This window comes from Chroicocephalus ridibundus, chromosome 5 (assembly GCF_963924245.1).
Source record: "Chroicocephalus ridibundus chromosome 5, bChrRid1.1, whole genome shotgun sequence".
Lineage (NCBI taxonomy): Eukaryota > Metazoa > Chordata > Aves > Charadriiformes > Laridae > Chroicocephalus > Chroicocephalus ridibundus.
Window position 1 is genome coordinate 12,177,619 of NC_086288.1, and position 20,765 is coordinate 12,198,383.

Here is a 20,765-nt window from a genome sequence, read left to right on the forward strand (position 1 = left end):
AAGAAGCAGCTGGGTAAAGCACCTCCCAGCTGAGATACAGTGACTGACCATGTGTGCATTTTTTTTCTGTTGCAAAATAAAGGTGCATGTAAATGACTTGGTTTGTGTTTATTGCAATGAACTAAGTGTGTGATTTTAGCCAACTGCAAGAGGCTGCAGGGTCCGTGACCTGCAGCTGGGTTGGGGGCAATCCTTAGAAGCCTTCTAACAGGACTGCAAGTGTTTTTCTATATGTGATGATACTGTTTGTCTTCATATGTGATGATAAAAAGTACCAGAGAACAAGGCAAATAACGTCAAAGAAAGGGATATTCGTAAGCAGTCCTGTTTTACTGAAATCATATACGTTTAAATATTTAATACCTAAATGTATACAATTCATTCTGAAAGAGATGATGATTTATTATTTACTCTCTTAAGCATGCTGGATTTCTCTACCCTGTTTTCCTGAGAGATCATTAGATGTTAAAAATTATGTAGTGATTTTTCCTTCTCATTGGAAAATGTTGTAGCTGCCTTATCCATCTCATGCCAAAGTCACCTGGTATCTCTCTGCACTGAGTCTAACCGTAAAAGAGAGAAACTACATGTTTCATTTTTTTTCCCCACCCAACTTCGGTACCATTCCTGGACTTCCTAGACAGCTTTCTGTCGCAGTTTTATAGCCTTTTCCTTACATGATCAGAAGTGGGTGGTTTTCATTGTGCAATTGGTTACAGATTTTTAAAAGTTACTAAGGATTATCTCTGAGACTTCAAAAAACGTTTTGGAAAAGAAAAAAAAATGGGCAAGGGGAAGCTCTCGAATGGTACTGATGTTAATTTATCATGCCTAAAGGTCAGCATTTCTCAATGTTCTTTCACACACTGAAAGATTTGTCATGATTTTGGAGGTGTGAAATGTAGCAATGCAGCGATTTTGGTGGCATTTTGGTTCAGTAGTGTATGTTCTTTGAATTAGACTAAACCAACATTTCTTCTCAACCTCATGAAAGCACTCCATCACAGAAAAATGTTCTGATAGTGCCTGGCAGCAGCTGGGAGTGCTCACTTGCAGGCTGAGAATGAATGCTGCTGTGCAAAGATCATTTGCACGGAGTTTTTTAATGTCATCCTCTAAGCTCTCCTATTTCCTTCAAATGGGTGAATTAATTAAACAAAACACAAACCAAATAGACTTATGGGGAGTAGAACAATTTCTTTTTTTCCTTTTTTTCCCCCCCCCCCCTCCTCTGAGAGATGTATCCTCCATTCAAAACTGATAACCCCCCTCAGTAGGGAGTATCTGGCATTTGCTCAAAGATTAGACACTAGTTCCAGCCCGTACCAAGGCATATGCTGTTGCCCAAGCTGATTATAAATACATTGCAGTCGCAAGTCTGTACTGGATCCATTTCATTTAGTTCTCAGATATACGGGCAGGATAGAGGTTCAAACATGACCAGCAGCTCTTCTAAGCTGAAGCTGTTTATCCGAACACCTCCAGCTTGCCAAGGGTGTCAGAGCTACTGCAGAAACTGCCCCTTTTCCTCAAGGTTTTCTACCTTTTCTCCCCCAAATTCTACACTTGGGTAATCCAGATCGTATTTTGATTCGTTAGCAAGCATGTGACTGATTAAAATCCATTGGAGAGACTTCATGATAGATTATTTTAATAAGTGCAAACAGTTTTCCATCTTAAGTTTACATGCAAAAGCTGTGTGACTTCCTAGGCCTGGTTTTTGTAGGTAGCCTATAGATCCTCCTGTTGCTATAATACTCTTCCTTCTTGGTGGTGTACCAAATGCAGGAGAGAAAATTTCAGTCTTCGTTATCAGTTGGGCCTCTTTGGATGATTAAAATGACAAATCCTGGGGTCAAACAGATTCGCTTCTAGTCTGTTCTTTTTTTCTTAGATAATTGCTCTAGTACCAGAGAGAAAGCTAATAAAAACGAAGTTAACAGCATGCCGTTGTTTCTGTTGTGGGGGTGAGGCCTCAGTCCTCAAAGACAGGTGAAATTCGACTTGAGGGTTCCACATTATCAGAATTTGGACTGGCAGCCAAAGTGACATGTTTTTCATAAAGTCAAACCAAACACAAACATAAAACGAGAACTGCTATATATCATATCACTTCACCTAAAATAGGATTCATGTTTGTGTAATGAGCCTTCAATTATTATCTTCACAGAGTCAATTTTGTTATTGGTGATGCTTTGTATCCCCAGGGAGAAAATCCAGCCGCTGAAGAAAATGGGAATTTTGCTTTGGGCTTTTGTGAAAGGTTTTTGCTCATATTACATTTAGAGTGGATACAGGATCAAGTTGTGACTTCTGAAAGGAAGTTGGTTTTGTAACTCAGCAAGATGCATTTTAAGAGTGGAGGTGTTCTCATTGGTATTTCAGTAGCAGAAAACTTTTTTTACTGTTTTCATCTCTAGTCCTATTTTCACTTCAGTAAAGAAGTCAGTATCAACAGTGTATAATTATATATACCTGCCTTTTTCCGTATAGCTTGGTTATGCTCTTAAAACAAGCAAGTTGAATTGATGCATTTTATGGTTCAATACAATTAAGGGGAAAAGGGAGGAACTGGTTTATAAATCTACATGTTCTCTATAATTTAGAAAGGTTATAATTTCAAGCAAAACAATCAATATTCCCATCCTTATTACTTTTATTTTTCCTAGTGAACATTATGTTATAGAGGTCCAGCTTCCAGCAAAGATGTTTGAGTTGCTGCCACAAGAGATTAAAGAAGGAAAGCTACTTCGCATGTATCCAGTGCTCTTTAATGTTGGAATCAATGAACAGCAAACACTTGCAGAGAGGTAAGAAAAAATCACGTTCCGCTTTCTGTCCAGGTATGCCGTGCTAGTACAGCATATCTCTCAGGATTAAAAATAAATCTTTTTTGTTATTTGCTCTTGTACCATCTAACATTGACTCGGTGTGTATTTTAAAATATATTAAAGGAAATAAGCACAAGCTATGAAGCAATGCAAAATAATGAAAAAGTCCAAGTGAAGATGCGACCATGTGCAGGACTTTATTCCACACAGTTTCCAAGTTTCCTTTGTGTACAAATATAAAATGGATTTCTGTTTCACGAGTGTAGAAGTTTGTTCATATACAGTACTTTGGGCTTCTCAAACATGAGTTTGAAAATTTGAAATTATTATTAAAGGCGGGGCTGAAGGTGCTGGACATTTTTCTCAGCTTTTTAGGGCTTTTTTCCAGGGTTGTGGAGTGGTAGTTAACAATAGGGAATTGTGTTAGTAATATGTTTGTAGAAACGTGAAGGCTGATGTTAAAGTTCTGATGTGTTAATATTGCTCCTCTGAAAAGATTGTCGGAAACTAATTAATTAGTAAAATAATAATCAAAGTTTCACCGACCTATTAATTTTCTCTTCCAAGAGAAGTGTATCTGTTGGTCATGTGTAAATTACCAAGTTTGTGCAATTCTAAAACTGTAAGGTAGACATCAACAATGAGACAGCTACTTCTTTTTTTTTTACTGGTTTTATTAACAGAGCATCCAAGAGACATAACACATGTCTTTAGACTGCATTCACTACAAACTCAGAAGCAAAAGCATAGCTGGGGAAATAGAGGGAGACAGTGAAAAACCATTAATTTGGACAATAGGCAAGAAGTTAAATACAACAGGAGTTTCATGTCCTCTTCTCTATAGACGGGAGAGTAAAAGGAGTCTTTTACAGAAGACTTCTAAGGAGTGCCATCGGGTAACTTTGTGGATGTTTATGGGAGACTTCTCTGAGTTGAGAGTGGTGATGTGTGAGAAAATTAAGGTAGAAAATTGAAATGGGAGACAGGCTGAATCAGAAGGCACTAAAAACTGGCATTTTACTAGTGAAAATGTTGAGTAGTTGGCTAGAGATCTTGAAACATTCTTGAAAACGAAAATAGCTTGTTCTTGATGCCATAAAGAAGGGAAAAGTGATGCTGTGAGAGGAGTGACATGGCTAAAGTGATGGCATAGAAAACCAACAAAATCAGTCATGACAGTTGTGACTAGGAAATGTCACATTTTTCCAAAATTGGAGAAAAGGAGTATGCAGTAACCAAGAAGCAAGTTTGTGAGAGCATACATGGTCGGGATAGGCAGGAAAGAATATATGTCACAAATGTCCTGAAGAAAGATTTGACAAGATGTAGAAATAGGCTGGGTATACCAGGACTTGTAGAGGAGTCAGTGTAAAAAGATGTCTGGCTTCCAGGTGGAGTGGCTGGAAAAATGGCATTGTTCACAGTGGTGATTTTACATTGTGCACAAAGACAGCCATGAACGAAAAATTAATATATGTATACCTATAAATATAGATATATATTAATACCTATACCTGTCAAGCAAAGCAAGGTGGATTATTCCATGCAGAAACAGCTTGTCCGCATGCACTTACAGGTGTAAACATTAGACTTAATTAAAAATTATTGCTTAACTCCTAAAACTGCGCATTTGTCTTTGAGATTGGAAACACTGCACATGTTTTTTGGTAAAAGGCGCTTTTTTTGTGGGAAAATGAATATGAGAATAGAAATAAGGTTCTGTGATAAATTTCTAGAAAATGTGACTTTATTAGATGCAAACATCTCTTCTTTCAGTAAAGCACAGTTGAGAATATATCTCACCTCACGTGACGCAGCGCGGCAATGGCTACTGAGGAAGTAGCTGAGTCTTTTCCCTCTTTGGTCCATTTAAGTATTTTATTCCCTTCTGCATGGTGTAGCAGTGTGTTTAGTATCTTCTGATTTGTGTCCCCTTTTGTCTACCTGAATTTCTCATTTAACCTGTCCGTGCCTCTCTCTTTGTACTCCTCCATTTCCTTTTCTGTCTTCCTTTTCTTCATTTCAATGCTATTTTAAAGATGACTTGCAAAAACTTGGCCATAACTGCCTAAAGGACATTCCTGTCTTTGCACTCATTCATATCTCTTGTAGTAGAGGTACCAGGAGAGTGGGTTTGGGGTTGTTTGTTTTTTTTTTTTTTTTTTAGCATATGTGAAACTTGACTGTTGTAGAAATTTTGATCTCAGAGAGAAAGATATTTGCCTGTATAGCTATAGGCAGTTCATGGATAAGCATAACGACATTCTGCTGTTGTCCGGGTTTTCTGTGAGGTGCAAGATAATGAGGATTTGGGTGATGTGTTCCCAGCAGACTTGACTGCTGCAAGAAGCCCCCCGTAACATGCTCCTGAGCCAGCTGCAGCACTGCAAAGCAACCGCTGAGGTCTGTGTGCTGCAGCAAGCTTAAATGCAGACAGCTGAAGTCCGGTGGCCTGAGGGTCACAGCTCTGTGAAGCTTAATGGTGAAATTACTGCTCAACAGCAGAGAAATGGTTCTCTCATTAGTTTCAGACACAAGAAACCAAGATAACTAACAACTCAGGAGCAGTGTAGGGCAGAAAGGGCCCAGAGAAGTAATCAATTTATAGCAAATATTCTCAGACCGGAGTAGAAATTGGTTCTTCAGAAGGTTTTCTGCCTGACACTTGCATCTCTTCCAACTTGTGTGGCTTCAGCATTGTCCAGCTCTGGTAGAAATTAATATACCTAAGCAACAGCAGCAGCAAAAGGGGTAGGGGTTGGTGTAACTTGCCTGTGGTGCCATTTGAAGTTCCCACAAAGAGCCCTTGTATTTATTCAGGCTTTGTGAAGGGACAAAGAATATGTGCTTCATTGAATGTTTCTCTGTAAATGGACTACTTGTCCATAAGTTTTCGGAAGAATTATCCATGAGTGATCACTTCGCTCCCAAATATTAGTTCCAAAGCACATGAAAGATCAGCAACTGTACGTTTGAAAAAACCTAGTACGTTCAACACTAGGAAAAAAAAAGTTATTTCGTTATGCAAAGAAATCATTCTGAAGAATAACGTAGCTCTGTTTTGGTTTGGGGTTTTTTTGTGGGGTTTTTTTGTTGTTTTTTTTTCATCATTTTACTATGGTTTTTTTACAGGTTTGGAGATACCACATTGCAGGAAAACATTAACCAGGAAAACTTAGAACTTCTAAAAGAATATTACAAGCTGTTTACAGAAAAAATGCCTCCTGATTGTGAGTACAAAGTAATGCAATAGCCAAATGGCTTTGAAAAGGTCTGATAAGCAAAAGATTCTAAGATAGTAATATTAGCACAATACTAGGGTGCAGCTCTTAGATTTAGGCCTCAATCCCATAACTTTTTTCATAAAGTTAAACACTTTGTGCCTGTACAGAGCCCTGCTGAAGTCAGTAGCCATTGCAGGCCCAAGGCCATAGCAGAAACTACAGGGAGAGTGAAACAGAGTAATGATGAACTAAACAGCTCTTTTAAATTATTAATATAATATGCTTTTTAATATTTCAAGTAGAGGACAGTCTGTACCTACTATATTTGTACAGAAATACTCGGTGGGAATTTTCATCAGTTTCAGTCATTCCCTCTATTCTTATTTTGAATATGTATTAAGGTATGGCAAACCACTGAGAAATCTGCAGATGGAAATGCAAGCAGCGAGCCACATCATAACGTCACTGATATTAATAACATGATTCTATTAGAATAGGCCCTGTGTTCCAATTTTATAGAAATTTGGTGTCATAAACATTACTGTTCTGTTACTTTGTTGAAAGCAAACACTGAAAAGACTATTTGTATCAATCTAATCCTGATAAAGCAGTCTCAATGCCAAAACTGTATTCCCAAATGTTGCAGATTTTACAGCCTGATTTTAAATAGCTTGGATTTAGGTCTCTGCTCCTTCCTCTTGGGTAAGAGCTGTGTGTGAATCTTTTGAATCTAAAGATCTATCATCCTACAGGACACGTGTGTAACTCCTCACAGTGAATACTGCTGCAAAGCTTCTGTTCTCTTGCCGAACACCTTGGGTTGATTACTTTTGCAAATTATCCATTACATGTGTGTACTTGTAGTTATATGTAATGTGTCGTTGTATATGTGTACATGCTTATCTTTTATATCAGGATGATTTTCATTTGCTAATAATTTTGACAGAAGTGAAAGCTCTGTTACTAAATGGTGGGCAGTATGCCCATCCATCCATCCACCCACATCTGTAGTATTTCTAGGATTTCTACAGAGAAATTAATACAAGAAGTTAGTAATTAATTTAGGGGAATCCTGCCAAGAAAGCATCCTGAAAAACTAACCTCATCTGGGGTTAGGTCTAAGGTAGATCTGCTACCTCCTAAATGGATCTGATTATATAAAAGCAAAAATTTGCATGCAGATAGTATTGGCTGCTTTTCATTAACAGCAACTAACCCTTGTACTGTCTTCCTGCAGAAGGATTATTAGTGAGCCACACAGGCTTCCTGGACTTCTTCCAGACTGTGCAGGCTTTTGAGAACTGCGCTTGTCTAATTCATCATGTCTCTTCTGGTTATTATTACCTTCTCGCTTTTTCTCTACCTCTAAGATCTGAGTCTGTTCTTTGTCCAAATTTTTACGGAACACAAAGCAGCCCCTTGTTCCATGTCCCTTCCCAGTAGCTCCCTGCCATTATACAGAGTCACTCTTTGGGCTTTGAGGAACGTGCCTTTTAAATCAGGTCCCTGGAAAAAAGTGAAGCTTTCCAAGTTGTTCAGCTGGGGGAGAACTTCAGTTCCTCCTCTGCTCCCCCACCTCTGTGCTCAAGTTCTTAGGAAGAAAACCTCCATTCCAGCTGCCAGCAGCCCTGGTATTGTAGCCAAGTGAGAGCCATTCAATATTGATGGCTCCTTGATGGTTTTGTCACACCTTTCCAGGCAGTTTCCTGTAGTGCCAGATCTGTGCTATAAAATAAATGCAGAACCCGGTTCACAAAGCTGGTAGTTATAAATAGTGCTCGTAAAGCCAGACAGAATTTGAGGACTTGCAAGGCCAGGCTATTGCATCCACCATCCTTAGGCAGCCTGACTTACCTGCAGTTTCATTTATATATTGCATTTTAAAAAATTCTATTTTCCACTCTCATAAAGGTATTGCCACCTTTGCTATTAGTTTTTCTCTCATCTCTGTAATTCCCATTGCCAGTAATATCCTAGCTTTCTCTCTATTCCCCAATTGTTAAAAGTCTTCAGCTGCGTGTAACTACATATGCCAAACAATGACTTCCTGTCATCTTTTAGATAAATATGCACTCTGTCACTCTCCTGTTTCTGAATCTCTTTAATTGTCTAATGGGAAATTCTGAAAACAATAAATAACAATGTGCTTCCAGAAAGATTCCTACCAAAAATGCCAACCAAATGTAGTTCTGGTTTAGGCATCAAAATAGTGTTGCTTTTACAGAATAGCTAATGATAGTAAGGGTACAAAAATGTATGATTGTTGTTTAGTAGTATTTAGTACTAATTGAAGGGAATGGCTTAGAACTCAATTTAAGCAGCTGAAAGCATAAAATCAGAGAAACCTATGTCGTGAGTGATATTTGGTGTTGCTGGTTTGATACCTAACACCCGCAGCAAATCGGTGTTGCAAAGTATTGCCCCATGTGAGATGAGGGATGCATGCCAGGTTTAGAAATCCTGCAAGCAAATAAAAATTTTCTTCCATAGCATCATAACGCATGTAGCAGTACCTGCATTTTCAACATGAAGTCTATGAGTCTGTTTTGAACTTCCAGGCTTCTCCCCCTTATAATCTGCAAGAATGATTTGACAGCTTAATATTACTTTGTGACACAAGGAATTTAAGCAATCGATCCCATCCAGTCAAGATGCAGCTCATTTGGCAATATTATAAATTAGGAGGGTCTTGTTTTACCTACGGTGAGGTCATCTCTCTGAGATGATGCATTTCCTGCTGTGAACTGAAGGAACATTTACCTAGTGATACGTTCTCATAATCTGGAAGCATCCTTTTAGGGTACTCGTCGTATGCTATGTGTTTTAGAGGCAGATGCAGTATAATAGTCTTAGCAGGTTGTGATTTATTTTTATATAGAATCATAGAATAGAATCATAGGGTTGGAAGGGAGCTCTGGAGATCATCTAGTCCAACCCCCTGCCAGAGCAGGGTCACCCAGAGCAGGTTACACAGGAACGCGTCCCGGCGGAGCAGATATGCTCTGCATCATCTAATTGTTATGATCAGGAATTGTAATACACAGGTAAAACAATCCTCATTAAGATCATTACAAAACTAGTTTGAATGTACTTTTTCTGCATTTTTTTTTCTTTTTGGTAGTACCTTTACGAAGGTAAGGCAACTTAGATACTTTTAGAATAGTTCTTTTTGAGTATATTTAAATCACTTCTTACTATGAATGATGGATAAGGGAAACTGCAGAATTCATTAGAGATAAAAGGTAAAAGCCTGTTGATAAGAGGGATCATTCCAGCTGTGATCAGCTTAGGAGAATGGATTTTGACCTGCATTAGTAGTTGCCTCATTTTTACTCTTTGAATTGAATATAAATCTTAGGGTTTGGGACTTGGGTTGGGTGGGATTTTTTTTCCCACTGGATGGAACGTCCTATTTTTTTTCTTGTTGAAAAATGTATCACTTTAGCAGTTTGGTTTAATTTGGTTTCAACTGGTTCTGAGCCTTTATTTGGTGATAACTATTATTAAATTTCTTTTTGCTTCACTACCATAAGAAGAAATAATTTGAAAAAACAGGTTTTGGTTCTTTCTACTTGTTTTCAAAAATGAAGATAAAGGTAACATTAGAACAAAACCCTCCTATAAAAAAAAAATAATCACATAAAGCAGAAGAGAAAATTAAATTGTCTATTCTTGAATTCCCTCTAGACATCTATGATTAATAAAACTTCAGCTCAGCTGTCATACCCAGGGAAAATAGATAAAATTTTGGATTTTAAGTAAACCTGAAATTATTATTTCAAAATTAAAGTCGCACTTAATTTCAGACGGAGAAATAGCCTTTGTTAGGTGGTTTGGATTTGGGGTTTTTTGGGGGGTGTATTTAGTGATGTTTAACCCTCCTGTTATGTTATTTTAGGAACAAAAACATCATTTGAAAACAAAAATGAGGTGTTCTATTTTGAAAAAAGAAAGCAAAATATTTTTTATTGAAATAAAAAAAAATCATCTCATCAAAGCAGGTTTTAATACACTCAGTTATTTCTCTGCTCATTTCCATTGAATGTCTATAATAGTCAATGAACAGAACTGTATCAGAGATTTGAATGTTTTCAGCATCCATTTATAAGATAAAAGTTGAAGACAGTTTAATTTTCCATGGTGAAGATCTTAGAGAAGACAACCCAATACTTAGAAAGAAATAAGATTTGCTTATTCCCTAAATATTTAGCATGTACTTTCCATCCTGTGTTCCGAAATAAGGCTGTAAATAATAGACTTGTTGTTTAATATGGGCATTCTTTATTCAGCATAACTACCATCAACCTTACCAAAATGAGCAACCTTATCATCCTATTTTCCCAGGTCTACCACATTTTCAAGAACAAAATGATTTAAAGGGATTGCTAGAAAATCTCCATCAAAATATCCAGGCCAAAAAGAGAAAGAATGTAGAAATCATGTGGCTGGCTGCGACGGTAAGCTCTCTTCTTTCAAATACATTCACATGATGAACTAATTTTCACATGCCTGCTGATAGTCTGAGTGTAATGGATTCTAAGGATATGATTGGAAAACTCAATGATTAAAGTAGATAGATATGCTGAAATGGCTCTCTAACATTTCCGTTCTGATGGCCTGTCATCCCACTCATGAATATATCTCTTCTTCCTACACTTAAATTACAGATATTTTCTTTTTCTCACTTTAACTGGTAGAACTGGCTAGAATTCAATGCAAGAGATGGTTTTGGTCGCTTTGTCCCCTACATTCTCCAGGCCCTTTTCTGCAGAGCTTCTAGCCAGGCAGTCTGTGCCCTGTGCTGCTGCTTGGTGTTTTTCTGTCACAGATGCAGGATTTTTTATTTATCTCAGCAAGTTGTGTAACAGGGTAACAGAGGCTTGCTTTTTGTTTGGAGCGTATTTTTCCTTTAGCTAACCGAGCCTGTTTTTAGGCAGAGGAATTCCTTGGACAATCACACATAGCTGTAAATACACGACCTCATATGAAAGAGGGAAGACGGTATTCAGCTACTAACTTTTTTTTTTTAAATCATACACATTCTTTGATAATATAAAATTTGATTATTCAAAATATCTTCCTTTTGTTGTTTAGTGTCCGTAACCCTTGAGGAATGATGCAGAACATGATTGCTTGCTCTGGCTTTTGTTTAATATTGCTGCACTCAACTTTTGAATTTCTTTAATTAGGGTACTTATGTTTTATGAATAAGTATTTAATTGTATCAGTACAACTTCTGGTCAGTCAAATTTTATGGGTGTTTTTAGCCAGTGTCACCATGACAGCCACTGCAAGGGAACCGATAGCAACACAAAATAAGCTAGATACGCAAAGAGCAGATGTTTGGGCACAGGGAGAACAAAGAAAAATGTTTATCAAACAACGAATCGTACTTATTTTGCTTTATTCACATAATTCCGTTTTGTTGCCCAATTCTGTTGGTTTTGCACATGCATATTAAAAAAAACCCAAAAAACAACAAAACATCCTCCAGATATTTATAAAGAGCTCAAGCTTTTCAGGAATGTGAAATTCAACCAGGTAATTGTCTTAGATTTAGAAAAGGACCCTTGGTGTCTCTGCCCATTTATACGAGCAAAGACTTGAGTCTTTGGTAAGTACTGAAATTGAAGCAAGACCTTGTGTTTTGGGGAACTTTCAAATGCATATACCCTTCAAGGCAAATGAATGTCTCATCCAAAATATTTATAAAATTTTCCATGACTTTTCATTAACACCAGGAACAAGACAATATTAACTATGTTTTTGTATTAATAACACCGGTGTAATTTTTTTATATTGCTAATAACATTTTGCCTTGTGGTTAATAAATATTATCACATGCTGTTGCAGTATAAATCTGTTGTGAGTGAAAATATAAGCTTTTCTTGCAGTACCAGTTCTGCAATTACTATGAAACATTGCTTTTTAAAGAAGTAGAAGATAAATCAGTACAGGATAGTGTAAAATGAGCTACAAAGAATATGGTAGAATTTACTTAATCTTTGGGTATAGAAAGTTGTATTCTACCATCTATTCAGGATTCCCTGAAAATCGTTTCATGGGTAAAGGGTATTATTCTTTGGGCGTAGAAACTGTTTCAGATTTTTCTTTTGCTGTATTCTGTTTCTCTTTATGTTACCTTACTGTAACCTTCTGAAATTAGTATTTCTGGAGCCATTGATCTACACACTGCTAATGCTATGTTACATTTGTTTATTGGAAAGGCATGATTCCCTGCTGCATGGATATCACTTTGTTATTGCAGTAGATGTATGAGATTATACATGGATATGCTTGTATATATCTGCACCTGCATGTAATTCCCGTTGTAATGGGACTGTGAGAAAACATCTGCGTTTTAAAAGTCAACTTTTGCAAATTGGTATCACAAACATTTCTTATTCTAAATATAATGGGACAGAGATTTCAATGTTACGTATTTTTATTTCCTAAGCTTCAGCCTGCATCTTCTGTCTTATATCAGGAGAAATAATCAGAGTATTGATTTATCCTTGGTTTAGTCTTCACGGTTTTATATCCTTTTATCATCCCCACTTTAAACTTAATCACAATCCTAATCATTTAAATCTGTGTTCGTTAAGGGAGACTTTCTTCTAAAGCTCTAATAAATGTTAAGTCTATTTTCTTCCTCCTATATCTTAAATATATTTGTGGAAGATGTGAGCAAAATCGAGGATAAAATTCAGGCTGGACACTAATTATAAACTATGCGTTCTGATATGATGATACATTTGGTATCGTCCCTTATTAGATTTCTAGAGCACCAGATCATTGTGTTGGCCCATTTTAATTATTTACTTTGTTTAACTGCTGCTACTTTGAACTGAGTCATTCTGAGGATTTATCTGTGCCAGCCTATCGGGTTAACCTACATTTCTCCTTAAACCAGAATCTAAGGATTTTTTTAATTGTTTATTTAAATTGACTGATTGTTTTCTATTTAATCCACTTTAAAATGATTGAGACGTTTGTACCGAACTTCAATGCAAAATAAGTTTGTGGTTATGGTCATTTGCTTGTTGTGCCTAGAATTCTCGGTTCCAAACTGACTCTCACTAGCCAGCACTCTATATGTATGCTGTCAGCCCAGATTTGGGATTTAGTCTCCATTCCCTGCATCAGAGGCCATCACACATCCAGAATAAATTACCTGGTTTGTTTCTTATGACTCGTTCACTTTGAATAGTCACAATGACTCATGGACTTCAAAAGAGACTAGTGTAAAGAGAATTAATGTCTTCAATTAAGCAGTTAACTTCTTTCACAGCGTTTTAAGACCTGCTTGATACTTTCTTTAAAAAAACGTCTCATAGTATTTTATTTAAATCCCAATGCAACTTTCCAAATTTTTAAACAGATTTAAGTTTTAAAATTTTGAATTATGGGAGGGAAGAAACACTCACGGCTTCTCCTTTACTAGCCTGTACTTCTTTGGGCTCAAAGTTAGATTCAATTTGTTAATTCCCTGGATTCAACTTTTGAGATCGTCCTTACCAGGATATTGCAAAGACCTTAAAGACTTTAAGTGCTGTCTGGGCCATCAATTTTAATAGAAGTTCTGAGAATGCAATTAACAGATAAAAAAGAGCTTATTTTCTGAAGTGAGATTATGAAGATCACGTTCCAATTTCATCTTGCAAGATCTCAAGTGAAAACTTGATGGCCAAGCTGAGAAGTTCCTTAGGATGAGGCCTAACTGCTCTGATTTATTGCCTTGCCCTATTCTCGTAACTGTTTCCTTTTTTGATAGTTATAGCTATGATTGTCCAGGCATAGGAGCAAGCAAAACAAAGTACCACCTTTTCTCAGGACAGATTATATCAGGGGAAAGGTAAAGCCCACATTTGGGCACACCAGCTCTCCTTCAAATTTTTCTTTCTGTATTAAAATACTGTTTGAAACCAAAGTATAAAATGATGGGCTGGTACAACCACAGATGGATTCTTAAGGTGAGAAATTATCCTTAAAAATATGTCATGTTTCCCCTATAATTCTGTCAAAATGTACAGTGAAAGTAGACACTCCATGGCAGTCATTTCTGTTAAGCTTTAATTGTTCTGAGTCACGGATTGAACAGCTTACCTGTTGAAAATTGGGTGGTTGTCACAAAGTGAGGAAAAAAATGAAGAAAAAATTCCTCAAGTGAGGAAAAAATGAAGAAACTTTCCCTTTTATAGTCTAGACTAACACAAATACCTTTTTATTTCAAGTTCAGGAAATTCAATGCAATGGTTTGGTAAGCTGTAGTACATGTAGACGTTTTAGTGACTTGCTTAAAATGTTTAGGACTAAGAATAGGTTTGGTTTGTTGCTGTGTTTTTTTTGTTGCGTCCACTGTCGGTTTCTTGCTTCACTTGGCTGGGGGGTGGTGTTGGAGTGGGCAGGAGAGACACTTGATGGAGACTGCAGTACGTGATTGTGTGCGGCGCTCTCTTAAAATCAATAAGGGCTCCTTTTTCCTCAGTGGGCAGGTTATTTGTAGGCTTGTCTGGCTAATGAAAGCCCCGAAGATCTGCTTTTAAAATGAGTGCTTTGGACAAATCAGAAATAGGCTATAGATCAGCAGCTATAATCTTTTGGTGCCATTTTTGCAGAGTATTATTGCTGCAAATTTTTAAACAAAAGATAAATTCCCTGTTGTTTTCAGCACATTTTCACCTTTTGTGGCACTGTGTTAGGCCAGCATGGGCATAATCCTTGGAATATGAAAATCCCCAAGGGAGCAGTAATAACTGATTTAACCGCAAAGACACACATCAGCAGCCGTGTGATTCAAGTTAGAGTTACTACCTTTTAAAAGCTATTTTCTTCTTGAGAAGTATTGTAGTCTGCTGCATCCATTGCCTGTGATTGCAAAATTGTGGGAGTTTCACGGTCTGCCTAGTGTGTGGAGAACAGAAGGTGTGAAAAGGGCAACGCTTTGACGTCCGCCTGTGTTTCAGATTTGCCGCAAGCTGAACGGAGTCCGTTTCACCTGTTGCAAAAGTGCCAAAGACCGGACATCCATGTCGGTGACGCTGGAGCAGTGCTCCATCTTGAGGGATGAGCATCAGCTTCACAAAGACTTCTTTATTCGGGCGCTGGATTGTATGAGAAGGTATGTGGAGGTTATTGCATGTCCCTCGCGTTTTGAGCTAAGCCAGGAACTACGGCTCAGAACGGCCTGAAGCCGGTTGCAAATGCGCAGTAGACCCCAGTCCCGATTTAGCAGAGGACTGACCAGCAGCATGCCAGCTGGTGAGTCATTTGTGCATGCAACGTCTTTGCAACTGCATCTTTATCACTAATTAACAGTTTCTGAGGGAGATATGTGAAACCTCCTAAGCGTCACTTCACTGACTGCAGAATTTGACCAACAGGAGTTATTTTAACAATTTCTTAGGCTTTCATAAAGCTTAAAATTTTAACAACATTCTATGACCGTATAAAAAAAGTGTGTTATTTTCTGTTTTAAGAATAATTTTTAAAATGTTTACATACTCATTAAATCATTTGTATAAAATTTAGACAAATATTCTGAAAGCAGAATAAGCATTTGTTACAGAAGGCTATTCTTATTAGCTCATGTTATTAAAAATAGAAGAAACACCCAAGTAGGCTTGGACTGATGGTGGTTACCACTAATATCTGATAAAATCTTTACTGTGTTTAAATAGATAAATGTTTCATTCTAAATTACAACTATGCAGAAATTGAGGCTGATGTTATTAGGAATGTGTAATTAAAAGATGTAAAGATTTCTGATTATCTGAATCTTTGATGAATTAAAAAAAAATAATTGAGCAAACAAGTTTTGATCGTAAAATGAATCCAGATGCTATATTCCCTGAGGAAAATTTCATCATTGGCTTTAATGAGTGCTGCATTATATTTTCTATAAGAGTTTAAAAAAAAAATGTATCCACAACATTCAAATTAATATATAACAAAGGTCATTGCTAAACTAATAGAAAATATTCTGGTCAGCCTGTAAAGAAGTAAATGAATCATATCTTGCACTTATATGAAACAAAAATTGCTTGTATGTTGGATTTGCAAAGAAAAACAATCATGTTTAAAGTCTGTAATTGATAATTCTTGATGTTAATATTTAGTATTGTCAGATTAGTGGTTTAATGTCTAGATTAATACCATAGGTTTACACATGTAGGGTCCCTCTGTATTTTGGCTACAATAGATAGTCTAAAGAAAAAACGTAATGTTTCCAAAGAGTAATTGAGCCGAGGAGCGAGATGGCTCAGATGCAGAGTTGGTTTGCAAGGTATTAGTGTAGTGTGTTGTATTAAACCGAGATGTATAATCTTGTATGTGTCATTAACTTGCATAAATCCCACAGTCTCTGCAGTATTTCAGTGAGTGAATGACTTGTCTGCAGTCTTTCATAACTACCTGTTTTATCATTATTGAAAAATTTCTGAGTTTTCCATGTTAAATTTCATTTGTGTTGGCATTTCAAATATGTTTGGGGTTTTTTTTGTCTCCAGTAAATACACAAGTGTGTAAGCTACAGTAAATTACCAGACACAGGCAAACAGGTTCTATAAAATCATTATTATGTTAGAATAGCATTGACTAGTAGATTGGAAAAGTTTCACAGATATAAACCTCATTTTAAAAAAGCAAGACCTGATATTTATACAAACTTACTTGTTAATACAAAACTGTAATAGGTTTTTGTAGACTAAAGTGTAAGCTTTTATATCATATAACTGATCTGAAACCTGAGGTGATTAGCACAGTAGTTATATTTGCAGGTAACAATAAATTGGAGTCACAAAAGAATGGTGGAAAGCCCAGAAAATCTGGAGAAAACTTAAAAAATAAATGAGCAGATGGGTTTAGGATGTTGAAACCCCATCACAACAATGTTAATGCTATGTTTTTGCTGTAGTTTTAAACAGAGAAAAGCTTTATCCTGCTAATATCCTGTAAATGAATTCAAAACAGCCTTGAACTGAAGTAGATGCTGTGTTGGATGGAAGGTAATAATTTTGAGTTGGGTGGTAGGATTGTCTAGGACTTAACGCAAGGGACTCGCAAGTAGTGGTGGTAGCATACAAAATAACCTGTACCATCACGTTAATAAATAAATAGATCTTTCACCTATGCTAGTTTCTGTCTGTATAATACTGTTCATGCAACTGAAGGTTAAAAAGAGCCGCCAACTTTTTTTTCCTCACGAGCTGGTGAATTAAAGCCCAAAAATGCAAAACAGAAGAATAAAAATGTCAAGTGCAGAGACATAGTACTTAACTCTATGGGACTCCCATTGAGAGTTGGTCAGACAATTTTAAGAGCTGCCTTTGGGCACTTTTTTTGGTCTCTTTGGTGCTACAGACATTCATTGGGGACTGTTTCCCGTTCCCCACTGCCCGTCTGTTGCTGGAGGTGTTTGTGGAGCAGAGCCGGAAGCGAGGCAGGCTTCCCCCCGGCTCCACCGCTGACTGGGTAGCGTGGCACGGACCCTCCAGCTGGGCTCTCTTCTCAGAGGCAGGTGGAGAAAGGTGAATTGCAGAAAAAAGGCAATTTGAGAGAGTAATCTGGGAAGGAAAGAACAGCCAGGCAAAAGAGAGAGGGGGGGGGGAAAAGCCATAATTTCCGCAGGAAGAGATATAATGGTGTTTCAACTAAATCTCCTGTATTTTACTTGAGGGAAGTTTGGCAGCTACGTTTTTGAGGTTTGTGTGAATGAGGTCAACAGACTTGTTTGGTAGTTGTTGTGATGCTTGCCCTTTTATCCTTTCTTTTTATTTGATTACTATTGCAGAGTGTTATTTGACAGATTATGCTGTGCATTTCTAAGCTTTTCATTGACTACTTGCAGAAGCTTTTTAGAATGATTTTCACATCTAAAAGAACCTATTTTGTTTTAAGAGCAGACAGAGAAAAACTATGCTGTTTAATTTATAATTTTAGCAATTTTCCCCTGATGAATCTTTTCTAGATCATTTACTTAAACTCTGTCAATCAAATCCCTTTATGCTGATTGCCACAAATCACTTTTAAGCCTTTCAAGAGAACAAGTAGACAAGAAAAATTCAATTTTAACATCCAGAATCCTAACAGACTGGATTGATCTTTGAAAGGCTTCTTTCAAGAGTTAACAGTAGGAGATGGAGAGTACTGTGAAACAAAGTGAGTTGTAAAAGTAAATGGTGATTCAAAAGCAGCCTTTATTGGAAATGCCATAATTTTGAGATATGAAAATTATAAAGGTGCCTGTGTAGTTGTAAAGCTTCTTCTTTTGCTGCCGGTGCTGACGCAGCTTTGGTGACTGTTGTAAAAGGGAAGCATGTGCTTATGGGTTTGTGCTTTCTTGCCACCAGAAGTTTGGAGATGCTGGACTTCTGCGTGCTGCTGCTTTTTGGCTTCTCTGATGTCCCTAGGATTTTGGGCAAACCAGAGGCAATTTCAGATGTTTCAGTTTTTTGCTTCAATGTACATTGCACAGCACTGTTTTGGAAAATACTGCTGGTAGCTGTTATTTAATGACTTAGTTTGTAAGTGGAATCAGTGTCTTGTGATAAAGCATATGATGTTTATTGCTTCTTTAAAAAAAAAAAAAAGCTGCGCAAAAAACCTTCCATTAGTTTTCCTGTTGCTTATGAAAAATGTGGTGAAATGACAATAGGAATTCAAGCTTTATCACTTACAATATATAATATATGATTTTGTCTTCTGAGCATAACTCTAGCCATTATGATGCTGCAATTGATGTGTATGGGAAGCGGCTATTCCATAAATAATTCTATATATTATAGTTTCCTTGGTATATGTATGTGAGTTCCATTGATCTTAGTGACGTGCATAGCACAGAATGAGGAAAATCCATATATTATCCCCTTTGTATGAAGTGCTTGCAATTCACAGCATACTAAAATCGTCTTTATAATGTTGCTGCCATTTTCAAATCATCATTTTTTGCTATCATCGATGTTCTTATTTTTTCATTCACCAATATGTGAATATTTTCTGTCGTTCAATGTTAACTGTATTCCACGAGACAGTAGAGAGACAAAACTGATTTACCCAAGTTCATTGCAGTATCTGTCACACGATTCTATTTTTCATCTTTAGAGCTGGCCATTGCTTAAGGGAGGTTGGACCGTGGTAGGCAGCACACTATGAAACAGTTCTGCAAAACTAATTTGATTTTTTTTTTCTTTCTTTTCTGAACCTATTTAATTTTAATATTTTGGTGACAGGGCTCCTTTTGGAGGCCTTGCGTAGCAAGTAACCTCAGAATTTCCTGGGTTTTGAGCATGTTTCCAATAAAGCCTCAAAAGTAAAAAGCAAGCAAAAGAAATGACAAATCCACTGTCTATGGTGAAGCCTCCAGGCTTTCAGCCGTATCATCATTCTTGGCAGGGCACGATACCTGTCAGATATTTCAGACTTTGAATACAAAATTTGACTCAATGCAGGACACACTGTTTTCACCTGAAACAGCAGTCAAGGATATTTCAGATTATTTTAGATAAATTGCCTATCCAAAAATATGACTGAAGCCCAAATACACAAAGAGTGAATGGTCTGGGCAACGAGATGTGGGCTTTTGATAGCCCAATTATGAAGCAAATAGATGTTTGAGGCCCTATTTTCTTAAAGATCTTCTTTAAGTTGTGCGAGTTGAAAAGGAAAGATAGATTAATAGCTCTTTAATCAGGGACTTTCAGATATTCTGAACAGAATCCATAGGTCCAGGCTGAGATGGACCTTGGCCATGGAAGGGCCTGTACCAAAGACCACAGTGTTGTGATTGCTGCGTGGACTAGGAAGCAGGAGCAAAGGGTTGGTCAGGATGAGAGACTGGAATCCACGTGCAGGTCTTCCTCACCTTTCTGCCATCTCCCAGCTTTCACCCTGCCCATGCGAGCTTGTGGCAATAGATGCAGTGCGTGACGGGTCACACAGAAGACCTAGCACATGTTCTTCTCTTACCTGTTCTTTTTCCAGCCTATCTGACCCTCCTCGTCTTTTTTTTTTTTCCTGAGTATTAGCGCAGTGGAAACAAAACTTAAAAATGGAGAGCCTGGCTTCCAACATGTATTTTTCCGTCATTCTATGGTTCTTTAGAAACTTAGAAACTTAACATTTATATTTTGAGGTACAGTCTTTAGATGGAAAGATTTACATTACCTAATGTATTGAAAGAGGCCTGGCATTAAGTAACAGTAAGGTCCAATTTTGGTGCATTGAACAACTATAAATTTTGTTTTCTAAAACCAAATTACTACTACTTAAATAGCAACAGTTTGCAGAGGAAAAGAAAACAGAATGGAGAGGGATGGTCAGAAGATGTAATAAGAATCAATGCAATTGGCACTTTGTTGGCTGTTTTAGAATAAAGGTCTGTTTAGAATAAAGGTTTTTAGAATCAAGATCACCCTTCTGGAAGGAGGCGAGCAATTGCAGACAACCATTGCAGACAAAGTATCAAGCAGTAGCTTGTAAGGGCTGAGTTAAATCTCAAGTTTTCTAATACAAGTACACAATTTCACAACATTGATCTTTATAATTTGTCTTTAAAGCAATTCTCTGGTTTTTAAGACTTAAAAGGAAAAAAAAAAAAGCCAGGAAAGAAAGAGGAAATGCAGACACGCTTTATTTGCACCATAGCAGACTCAGGAAGATCTTCAGTGTGGTTCAGGCTTCTGCATGGGCAAATTAAGTAAAACTGGCAGTT

General features: G+C 37.2%; 1 protein-coding gene across 3 annotated transcripts in view; it reads left to right on the forward strand.

Moving 5' to 3' along the window:
- INPP4B (inositol polyphosphate-4-phosphatase type II B) overlaps positions 1-20,765 on the forward strand; it is a 329,605-nt gene that overhangs the window by 278,542 nt on the left and 30,298 nt on the right. For all 3 annotated transcript variants that reach the window (XM_063335598.1, XM_063335597.1, XM_063335599.1), the window contains 4 exons: positions 2,670-2,810; positions 5,964-6,061; positions 10,400-10,512; positions 15,022-15,176. In XM_063335598.1, the coding sequence (XP_063191668.1) occupies positions 2,670-2,810; positions 5,964-6,061; positions 10,400-10,512; positions 15,022-15,176 (507 nt within the window). The remainder of the gene's footprint in view (positions 1-2,669; positions 2,811-5,963; positions 6,062-10,399; positions 10,513-15,021; positions 15,177-20,765) is intronic.